The 11,208-nt window shown below is 53.5% G+C and overlaps 1 protein-coding gene across 1 annotated transcript in view; it reads left to right on the top strand.

The window, feature by feature from the left end:
- The window catches only part of LOC103259500 (MAP/microtubule affinity-regulating kinase 4), an 18,469-nt gene that overhangs the window by 4,017 nt on the left and 3,244 nt on the right, over nt 1-11,208 (top strand). Inside the window, exons 2-8 of the mRNA XM_021711846.1 lie at nt 418-471; nt 621-669; nt 1,500-1,565; nt 1,643-1,713; nt 2,685-2,741; nt 5,834-6,070; nt 11,014-11,133. Of these exons, the coding sequence (XP_021567521.1) occupies nt 642-669; nt 1,500-1,565; nt 1,643-1,713; nt 2,685-2,741; nt 5,834-6,070; nt 11,014-11,133 (579 nt within the window). The 5' untranslated portion in view covers nt 418-471; nt 621-641. The remainder of the gene's footprint in view (nt 1-417; nt 472-620; nt 670-1,499; nt 1,566-1,642; nt 1,714-2,684; nt 2,742-5,833; nt 6,071-11,013; nt 11,134-11,208) is intronic.

Below are 11,208 nucleotides of genomic sequence, written 5' to 3'. Positions count from 1 at the left end.
CCCCAAACCAAAAAAAAAAAAAAAAAAAAAGAGTTCTCATTTGTAAGCAGTTCATGTGTTCAAAACAAAGATGTGATGGAGGAATGATCTGAGATGCTCTCGTAAAAGGATCCCCTCAAGATCCTGGTCACCCTCACACACACTGTCACAGGCCTCAGGAGCAGCCTTGTCCAGACCCTGCCACAGAATAAGGGATATTTCCCTGCAAAGGTGAGGGAAGCATCAGAGATGCTGGGGACAGTGTGTGCAAAGCCCCTAAGGCTCAATTTCCTCAGCCACTAGGAAAGGCCTGGAGTGAGGGCTCTTCTGGGAGAGGGGACAAGAGAGGGCTATCCTGGGGTCATCTGAACTGGGGGGCTCTTCCGGGTTGAGGACCTGCGATACCTTGACCTCCCCCCTTCTCTTCTCCACCCCTAGGTCGCCATCAAGATCATTGACAAAACCCAGCTGAACCCCAGCAGCCTGCAGAAGGTGAGGCCCAGGACGGGGGGCAGAGCAGGATCCAGGTCCCCGGGACAGCTGGGTGACATGCCTGACCCTTCCTGCCTGGGCCTGCCAGGGGAAAGGATCCCCAGCCACCCCTCTCATGCTTCTGTGTCTTCCTTTCTGGCCGTGTGCAGCTGTTCCGAGAAGTCCGTATCATGAAGGGGCTGAACCACCCCAACATTGGTGAGGAGGGAAGGGTGTGGACTGGAGGCAGGCCACCAAGTGGGGCACGTGGGAGAGGAGGCCATCAGGGGAAGAGGGGGTGGTGGTCATCATGGTTAGAGGGACCTGGCTTCTCAGAGTAGCATCACTGCTGTGTGACCTTGGGCAAGTCATTTAACCTCTCTGAGCCTCCATTTCCCGCTCTGGGGTGGGACTGATGACAGGGCCTATTACAAGGTCATGGTGAAGAATAGATCAGACCATGCGTCAAGACCAGGTATGGCGTCTCACGCCTGTAATCCCGGTACTCTGGGAGGTTGAGACAGAAGGATCGCTTGAGACCAGGGTTCAAGAGCAGCCTGGGCAGCATAGGGAGACCCCGTCTCTACAAAAACAAAAAAATAGGGACGTCCAATATACTTCGTTCAGGTTAAGCTGTGGGAACTGGTTTAGTTATTTTCATTAGCAGTCTCGTTGTCATTGTCATTATCTTTAGGCTGAAAGGGGAGAGAGGAATCTTTACTGAGACCAGTAGGGTTTAGCCTGGCCTGGATATTGTTCATTCATTGGTTCACTTACTTAGTAAATATCTGTTGACTGGCTGCGATGGGCCAGGTCCTGGGGGCACAGCCATGAAGAAAACAGACACAATCCTGGCCTTGTTGAGCTGACATTCTGAGAGACAGACGGTGGTAGGTGGGGCTGAGGAGTCTGGAAAATCTTGCCATCAGTAGGGAGCCATTGAAGGTTCTTAGGGTTGGGGGGGGTGTGTGGTTGGCACATCCCCAGAGTTGCCAAGTGCGGGGGGGTCTTTCCTGCCTAAACGCCCCACATTGCTCTGACTTTTGCAGTGAAGCTCTTCGAGGTAATCGAGACTGAGAAGACGCTGTACCTGGTGATGGAATACGCTAGTGCCGGTGAGGTCCCCCCACCCCGTCCCTGTGCCAGCGCCTCCACATGCTGCCTCCCTGACCACTCCGCCTCTGCCCCGCAGGAGAAGTGTTTGACTACCTCGTGTCGCATGGCCGCATGAAGGAGAAAGAAGCCCGAGCCAAGTTCCGACAGGTCAGGGGCGGGGCTGGGGCTGGGGCGGGCTGGGTGGGGGCGGTGCCTGGTCTCTGGGGAGAGGGTCTCAGAGCTGGACAGGGCCTGGGGCTACCTGAGGGTGGGCCTTCGGTCCGGATGGGGATAGAGGTGCACAGTTGACTGTCTCAGACGTACAGGTGCCCAGGTGTGAGGGACCAGAGCAGGTGTGCAGGGGCCCAGGTGTGAGGGCATCAGATGCAGGTATGCTGGCACCCAGGTATGATGGTTTTAGAGCAGGTGTGTGGGGGTCTGGCCAGTTGGGTGAAGAATGTTGAGGCCTGAATGCACCAGGGGTGCAAGTGTCACGTGTGTGGCACAAGGGTTTTCCAGTGTATAGGTGTGTGGATGAGAGGATACATAGGTTGAGTGTGCTGGGTATGTGCGTGTGAGGGTGGATTGGAAGATGTGTAGAAATAGGTGTGCAGGTGCCCAGGGACGTGGGTATATAGATCCGTGGGTGAGAAGTTGTGTGTACTCAACATCTTGTGGGTATATGGGAGGGGGCCCAGGTGAGCAAGAAGGAACGTGATCGGGTGTGTGGGTGTGAGGCTGCCAGGTGTGGGTAAGAGGATGTGCAGGTGTGAGGGTGTGAGGACGCCAGGTGTGTGGCATGCGTTGTCACTGGGATGGTGTGGCTGTCCTGGGCATGAGAGCCTGGAGCCCTGGCGAGTTTGGAGGTGCCCTTGGGAGTTCCCAGAAGTGAAAGTCAGGAGGGGCTGGTCCCGATGTATCGGTTCTGACGTCCTGGGCATGTGGGTGTCCAGGTGTCCCTGTGAAAGCATGTTCCTGCTCAGGTTCCATGAGCACCTCCTACTCGGACCAAGTCAAGGTGTGAGTCAGAGTCTTGGCCTGTGTTGGGGAGGGCCGGGGTCCAGGTAGCCTCACGGGGCCACCGAGGAAGGCTGAGGCTTTCGGGACCCAGATACCTGACCTTCCCCTGTCCCTCCCAGATCGTGTCGGCTGTGCACTATTGCCACCAGAAAAACATTGTACACAGGGACCTGAAGGTAAGCCCCCACCCCAGCGCACCTTGGGGCCCCAGCTCAGCCCAGACTTCCCCTGCCTCCCCACTTCCCCCTTGCGTGGTTCTCCTGGCCCTTCTGCAAACTGCTTCAGCCCCCGTCTCCTGCTTGTCCCTGGACATCCAGAGCCCCTTGACTCCCAATCTTTTGTGACAAAGCTAGGCCATCAGGCTGGGGGGGGCAGTGGGGGGTGGGGCAGGAGGAGTGAACAGAGGGAGTAACAGAGTGTCTTGGCACGGCCCTGCACAGTGACACGGCTATTGGACAAGGACACCGGGAAGTGAGAGAGTCATTAGTCGCAGAGCCTGGGGCCTTGGCGTCTCTCAGGCCCTAGAGTGTTCGGGACTCCTTGAGAACTTGGAATCTAGAGGCCTAGAATCACGGGAGCCTGAGAACTTGGAGAAGCCCTGGAGAAGCCATGTTGGTTGGCTAGCGCCGGGCGGAGGAAGGGACTCCAGGGGCTCGACCCCAGGCGCCCATCAGAAGTGAGCGGGGCAGCCCCCTGGAGCGCCTTTGTGTCCCCAAGGCCTCAAATTCAGCTATCTTTTTTTTTGGAGTCAGAGTCTCTGTCACTCAGGCGGGAGTGCAGTGGCAACCTTGACCAGCTGGGCTCAGGCAATCTTCCCACCTCAGCCTTCCAAACAGCTGGAACTACAAGCACACGCCACCACGCCCAACCAATTTTTTGACTTATTGTGGAGACAAGGTCTCGCCAAGTTGCCCAGGTTGGTCTCAAACTCCTAGGCTCAGGCAGTCCTCTTGCCTCGTCCTCCCAAAGTGCTGGGATTACAGGTGTGAGCCACCATGCCCAGCCAGAGCTGTCTTGACTGTCATTTTGTGTGCATCTACTATGTGCTAGGCTGTGTACTGAGCACTTGAAGGAAGTGCTGCTCAAGCTATCTGTGGCCAAGGACTGCATTTGTTTCATTGTTTTAAAAAAAGTTCAGGCGGGGCACTATGGCTCACACCAGTAATCTCAGCACTTTGGGAGACTGAGGCAGGAGTACTGCTTGGGCCCAGGAGTTCAAGACCAACCTTAGCAACATAACAAGCCCTCATCTTTACAAAAAATTAAAAAATTAGTGGGGCATGGTGGCATACACCTATAGCCCCAGCTACTTGGGAGGCTGAGGCAGGAGAACCACCTGAGCCCAGGAGGTCGAGGCTGCCATGAGCCACGATCGGGCCACTGTACTCCAGCCTGGGTGACAGAGTGAGATCCTGACTCAATTAAAAAAAAAAAAAGGTCCAGTCCATTGTGGGCAGGTACTTTTGTAAAATACAATCTAAGTGAATTACAGGAAAAATGAAATGAGAAAAAGATGCATAAAATAACAAGCCCCATTTTAGAAACTATTCAGAGACATCAAATTCCACTGTCAGGTGCTAGGGAGTTTCAGAATGTTCACCCTCTCTGTGCTCTGGTGTCTGGACACACCCACAGCCTCGATTGAGGACTTCCTTCCCGCTTCTGGGAGGATTAACCTGGAGTCGCTCGCCCCCTGGTGGAGGGTCCTGGAAGTGACCAAAATAAATTTCAGGGTCCTGGGTACCAGCCCAGGGGACTGACCTGGTTGTGAGGTTGGGGCTGGATCGTGAAGCCTTGAATGCCAGGAAAGTAAATGTAACCCCTGAGTATAGCAGATGCTATCAGATTCAGGTTTGGGGACGAGCCTTCTGGCCTACCTTTGTGGGCTTGTTCCTTTGTTGGGGCAGGAGGTGGTTTAGAAATAAACCTGTGGTCCAGAGGGACCCCCACGAGGAGGCCAGAGGAGCTGGTGCTCTGAGCTCAGGAGGGAGCGCAGTTGGATAGGCCAGATTCGACTGAAATTCCGAAGGGTGGGTTTGGGCATCTGGGTGTCGTCAAAAGGCTATGAGAGGCAGGACGCAGGGACTCCTTCCACGCTCGGGCCCTGGAGATGGCGGCCATGTCTGGGTCCCAGCTCTGCCGCTTTCTTGCTGTGGGTATGAGGCCTGGCCTTCCCGAGCCTCAGTTTCCTCTCCTGTGAAATGGCAGTTACAAGATCATGAGTCACAAAAACAGACAAAGCTTTATTTTTATTTATTTATTTTATCAATTATTTTTAAGTCGGAGTCTCACTCTGTCACCCAGGCTGGAGTACAGTGGCACACTCGTGGCCATCGTAACCTCGACCTGCTGGGCTCAGACGATCCTTTTGCCTCAGCCTCTCGAAGTAGCTAGCACTGCTGGCATGCGCCACACACCCGCCTTTGTTTTTTTTGTAGAGACGAGATCTTACTATGTTGCCCAGGCTGGTTCTCAAACTCCTGGGCTCAAGGAATCATCCTGCCTCGGCCTCCCAAAGTGCTGGGATTGTAGATGTGAGCCATTGTGCCTGGTCACAAAACTTTATAACGGCTCAAAACATACATTGAGTGCTGACTGTATTCCACATGCTGTAAGCACTTTACATTTGACTCCTTGTTATCTTTCCGGAAGGTGCTATGATTACCCTCAGTTTACACATGGGAAAACTGGGGCCCAGAGAGGCATGGTAACCCACCCAAAGTCACACAACAAGTAAGCAAGGGAGCTGGGATTTGAAGCCAGAGTCCTCTAAGAATCTACAGTCTTACGTAGTCTCTGTTATAAATGATAGCTCACAGAGCCCAGTGCATAGTAAATACACAGGGATTAAATTGTTATTTTCATTTTTGTGGGTCTTGAGCAATCAGGCCTCATTTTCTTTCCACTGGGCAAACTGAGCCTGAGTCAGGAAATAACCCGAAGACCCCCAGCTCTGCAAACCACATGGGATCATAGTGATGTTACATGGTGCTCACTGAGTACAAAACACTAGGTCTTTTAATGTGGATTAACTCAATCCTCAAACTATCCTATGAGGTAGGGACTGTGATTGTCCCCACTCTGTGGATGATAAAACCGAGGCCCCGAGAGGTGACATCACTGGCCAAGGTCAGGCAGAGAGGAAGGGACAGGTCCGAGAGTCAGTCTGGGTGAACCGACTCTGGGCCCCAGTCTCTGTCCTCCTCCCATGTCCATACAGGGCTTTGGCCATGAATCCCACCCACCACCCTCTCTTCTCTGCCCCCAGGCCGAGAACCTCTTGCTGGATGCCGAGGCCAACATCAAGATTGCCGATTTTGGCTTCAGCAACGAGTTCACGCTGGGCTCGAAGCTGGACACGTTCTGCGGGAGCCCCCCGTACGCCGCCCCAGAGCTGTTTCAGGGCAAGAAGTACGACGGGCCGGAGGTGGACATCTGGAGCCTGGGCGTCATCCTGTACACCCTCGTCAGCGGCTCCCTGCCCTTCGACGGGCACAACCTCAAGGTGCTGGGCGGCGCGGGCCAGGGGTGTCCCCACAGTCGAGTCTCTGACCCCTGCGTGCCTCCTCTGCAGAGTGCAGGAGCAGTGAGGCTGGCCAGGCGTCACGTGGCCAGACGGGGGCAGGCAGGGCTTGAGTCCCCGCGGCTGTGAGGTCAGCTCGAGGAGGACATGCTGTGTGGGGGTTCAGGGCACAGGCTGTGCGGCTGACCGGTTGGGGTTCAGATCCTGGCTCGTCTGCCCAGATTGCCCGGCTGGATGTGGTAGCTCATGCCCGTAATTCCAGCACTTTGAGAGGCCGCGGTGGCTGGATAACTTGGGCTCAGGAGTTTGAGACAAGCCAGGGCCACACAGCGAGACCTCATCTCCATAAAAATTTAAAAATTAGCCAGGTGTGGTGGCACACACCTGTAGTTCCAGCCACTCAGGAGGCTTAGGCGGGAGGCTCGCTTAAGATTAGGAGGTCTGCACTCTAGCCCGGTGACAGAGTGAGACTCTGACTCAAAAAAAAACCAAAAAAATATTGACTGCCCTCCTCTCTGTGTCAGGCTCTGTTTTGGGCTTTATAAATATGGCATGAACAAGAGAGACAAAAATCGCTGCCTTTGCATGTGTCACACTGTGGGTGAACCTTGAAAACTGCTAAGTGACAGAATTCAGCCACATAAGACTGCTGAGAGTGCGTGATGCCATTTATGTGAGATGTCCAGGACAGGCAAATCCATAGAGACAGTGGATTTGTGGCTGCCTGAGGCTGAGGGTGGGGGGAACTCAGAGGTTGATTGCTAAGGGCACAGAGTCTCTTTGGAGATGGTGAAAATGTTCTCCGGTTGATTGTGGTGAAGACGGCACAACTTCATGAATGTACTAAAAACCAGCAAAGTGTGCACTTCAAACAAAACAACGCCTGTCCTCGTGGGCTGACATTCTAGCAGCAGGGCCAGGCCGTGAACAAAACAGATAAACAAGCAGAAGAGATGTGATATCCGAGGCTGGCCAGGGCTGGAAGGGGGATACTGAAAGAGGGGGGAGTGTGGGCTGAGTCGTCGTTTACTTTTTTTTTTTTCCTTTGAGTGTTTTATTTTGAAACATTGCCAATCCACAGGAACGTCGCAAGAATAGAGCAAAGAACACATGGTACCTTTCAGGAGAGTTACGGTTGCTGGCGCCTGGCCACGTTTGTTGTGTGTCTGTCTGTATTTGCCATCATCACGATTGTTGATGGATCATCTGACAGTTTGTTGCAGAACCTGTGTGTGCCCGCCCTCGCCCCTTTTTTAAATTGGGATCTTGCTATGTTGCTCAGGTTGAGTGCAGTGGCACAGTCATGGCTCATCGCAGACTCGACCTCCAGGTCTCAGGCAGTCCTCCCATCTAAGCCTCTCAAGTAGATGGGACTACAGGCATGCGCCACCACACTTGGCTAATTTTTTTTCTTTTTTATAGACAATGTCTCACTGTGTTGCCCAGGCTGTCCTCGAATTCCTGGCCTCAAGTGACCTTTCCGCCTCAGCCTCCCAAAGTGCTGGGATTACACAAGCATGAGCCACCGTGTCCAGCCCTCCTGTGTCCCTTTATCCCTAAAGGCCACAGCAGGTTATCTCCTGAGACCAGGAGTGTTTTCCTGTTGATGGTCACACACAGGAAACGCAGCTGGCCTCCACCCGACAATTCATACTCAGATTTCAGCCACTATCCCGGGAACGTCCTGGATGGTTATGCTTTCTCCTGGTCGAGGGTCCACCCACGCACCCAGTTTACCTTCAGCCCTGCTGTGTTTTGTGTCTCCTTCCATCTGGAACAGTTCTTATCCTTTCGTGACATGGACATGACTGATAAGGTCAGGCCCATCATTTTGCAGAATGCCTCTCAGCTTGGGTTGCCTGGTCTCTCTTCTCTTTTGGATTCAGGGGATGTATTGGGGGCGGGATTTCTACAGCAGGGAGTCTCCGTCCTGCTTGGTGCAGCCCATAAGGAGTGTGTAGGGATTTGAGATCGGAAAGTCCAGGAAACCCAACATTAGGACAGAGACCTGAGTGAAGAAGGGGAGGAGGGAGCCACTTCTCCATAGTGGTCTTGTCTAAGTAGCCAACTCCTCTAAGCCTCAGTCTCCCTCTGTCTTCAATGGGAATCATAAAGATAACACCTTGGCCAGGCGTGGTGGTTCACACCTGTAATCCCAGCACTTTGGGAGGCCGAGGCGAGAGGATTGCCTGAGCCCAGAGATTCGAGACCAGCCTGAGCGACAAAGCGAGACCTCATCTTTACAAAAAATTAACCAGGCATGGTGGCATGTGTCTATAGTTGCAGCTACTTGGAAGGCTGAGGCAGAAGGATCACTTGAGTCCTGCAAGTAGAGGCTATGGTAGCCATGAGCGTGCCACTGCACTCCAGCCTGGATAACAGAGTGAGACTTCAACTCAAAAAACAAAAAAAAGAAAAGTTACCAACCTTGTCACAGCTATTTGAGGGCTCACATAGATGACAGCCTCTGAGGCTGGGCATGATGGCTCATGCCTTTAGTGCCAGCACTTTGGGAGGCCAAGATGGGAGGATCACTTGAGTCCAGGCGTTCGACACCAGCCTGGACAACACAGTGAGACCTTCCCTCTAAAAAAAAAAATTAAAATAAAAAAAATCAGCCATGCATGGTGGCATGTACCTGTAGTCCCAGCTACTTGGGAGGCTGAGGCAGAAGGATCACCCAAACCCAGAAGGCAAGGCTGAGTGGACTGTGATCATGCCCCTGTACTTCAGCCTGGGTGACAGCGTGAGATTCCAACGCCAAAAAAAAAAAAAGCACCCCCTGACACTCCAAAAGTACCTAAAGCCTGGAGTGTGGGAGTCCTATCATGGGATAACTTTTCTGAGCCTCAAAGGTGAAGCTAAGAGACCTTGTCAAGGGCCAGGCTGACGCCTCCCTCACCCCAGGCCCTTGTCACTTGCTGCCGTCCTGGCTTCCCCACCAGGCCCCCCAGGCCTTGCTGGGCAAAGGAAGGGCAAAGCCCAGGGCAGGCTCCAGCTCTGTCATTTCCTCTCTGAGTGACCTTGGTCGAGTCCTTACTGAACCTCAGTTTCCCACCTGTAAGACGGGGACATGAAGAATGTTCACTTGCAGCCAGTCTGGGCACGTAAAGTCCTTTGCTGGGGCCTGGCATCTGGCCACATGGTCACTCCTGGGAGTCACTCTGGTGGTGGCAGTGGCAGCCTGCTGGCTTCTTCTCACCTTCGGCAGTGTGGCACAGTGGTAGCACAGCACAGGCTTCAGACCCCAATTGTCTGGGGTTGAAGAAAGGCCCTGCCACTTTCTGGCTGTGCAACCCAGGGCAAGTGACCAAGCCTCTCTGGGCCTCAGTTTCTTCATCTGGAACATGGGCATATAACCACACTTCACAGCATTGAGAAAACAGGTATTATATTCACAAAGCATAGCCAGGTGTGGCAGCTCATGCCTGTAATCCCAGCATTTGGGGAGGCAGAGATGAGAGGACTGCCTGAGCCCAAGGGTTTGAGACCAGCCTGGGCAACTTGGCAAGACCTCCTCTCTATAGTAAATCAGAAAATTAGCCAGGCATGGTGGCATGTGTCTGTAGTTCCAGCTACTTGGAGGGCTGAGGTGGAAGGATTGTCTGAGCCCAGCAGATCGAGGCTGCAGTGGCCGTGAGCATGCCACTGCACTTCAACCTGAGTTGAGTGAACCTCTGACTCATATATGTGTGTGTGTGTGTGTGTGTGTGTGTGTGTGTATATATATATGAGTGACCTTGGACGAGTCCTTGCTGAGCCTCAGTATATACATGTATTCATAAAGCGCTTTGAACACTGCCTGGTCTGGACTAAGTGTTCTGAAAGCAATCCAATTGGATATTCACAACCCTGTGGGCTGTCATGATCTGCAGGCCTGGGAGGTCCCTGCAGACATGTGCCCTCTCAGCCGTTTTAAGATAATGCTCCCAACCTGGGCCCAGGCAGAGGGCACCACCCAAGGGACTCCTGGTCACCTCCGCCCCTACATACTTTCTGTCTCCCTCAGCTTCTTATTCAGAGGGAAGGGCTTCCCCTGCCCCGGTCTGCCAAGCCTCAAGTCCATCTTGCTTTTCACAACTTTGGTGGGCCCTCCTAAAAGGCCCTCAAGAAGAGAGCCAGCATCCAAATCCCTGACTGTCCTTGGGTCGGGGACAATGGCTGGTGGAGGGAGCTGGGAAGACTGGAGGGGGTGGCAGGAGCATCCCTCCCCTTAGTGAACCTACTGTTTACACAGCACTTGCTATGGGCCAAGCATGTGCTAAGCGTTCTGTGGATCTTAGCTCACTCATGCCCTGGCAGGAAGCCTGGAAGGAGGGGAGCTGTGATCCCTTTTACAGATAAGGAGACTGAGGGCCCAGAGACTGTTTCACTGTCCCCTCCCTCTTGTCTGACTTAGAGAGTTCACTTTCTCTGTAAGATTTCCCCTGAATGAAAAGTCATGCTGTTTTTTAAAAAAAAATTTTTTTTTAGTCAGGGTCTCACTCTGTCACCCAGACTGGCTCAACCTCCTGAGTTTAAAGGGTCCTTCTGCCCCAGCCTCCCAAGTATCTGGGACTACAGGCACGTGTCCCCACACCCAGCCAATTTTTTTAGATTTTTTTGTAGAGATGAAGTCTCCGTTGCCTGGGCTGATCGCGAACTCCTGGGCTCAAGCGATCCTTCCACCTTGGCCTCCCAAAGTGCTGGAATTGCAGGCATGAGCCACCACACCCAGCCAAAATTTTTTTTAATTACTGCATCTGTGCAGTATTCCCATTTTACAGATGGGGAACGGAGGTCAGGAGCAAGAGCGGAGTAGGGTTTTGACTCCTCATCAGGGCTGGGCCTCTGCTGCTTCCATCAGAGGGGTTGAAACAAAATGAGTGTGAAGGGGGGATGGAGAGGCCAAGCAGACCCCTCCCCCAGTAACCCCGTCCCCCCAGGAGCTGCGGGAGCGTGTCCTCAGAGGGAAGTACCGGGTCCCTTTCTACATGTCAACAGACTGTGAGAGCATCCTGCGGAGATTTTTGGTGCTGAACCCAGCTAAACGCTGTACTCTAGAGGTGAGCGCCAGCCCCACACCCACCGGGGCCCCCTCTGGGCTCCCAACTCCCACAAACCCTGTCTGTCATCCCCCC

Source organism: Carlito syrichta, unplaced genomic scaffold (assembly GCF_000164805.1).
Source record: "Carlito syrichta isolate Samal-C Ts95f unplaced genomic scaffold, Tarsius_syrichta-2.0.1 Scaffold86271, whole genome shotgun sequence".
NCBI classification, from domain to species: Eukaryota; Metazoa; Chordata; class Mammalia; order Primates; family Tarsiidae; genus Carlito; species Carlito syrichta.
Note: the sequence above shows the minus strand (reverse complement) of the source record. Positions and strands in the feature narration are given on the sequence as shown.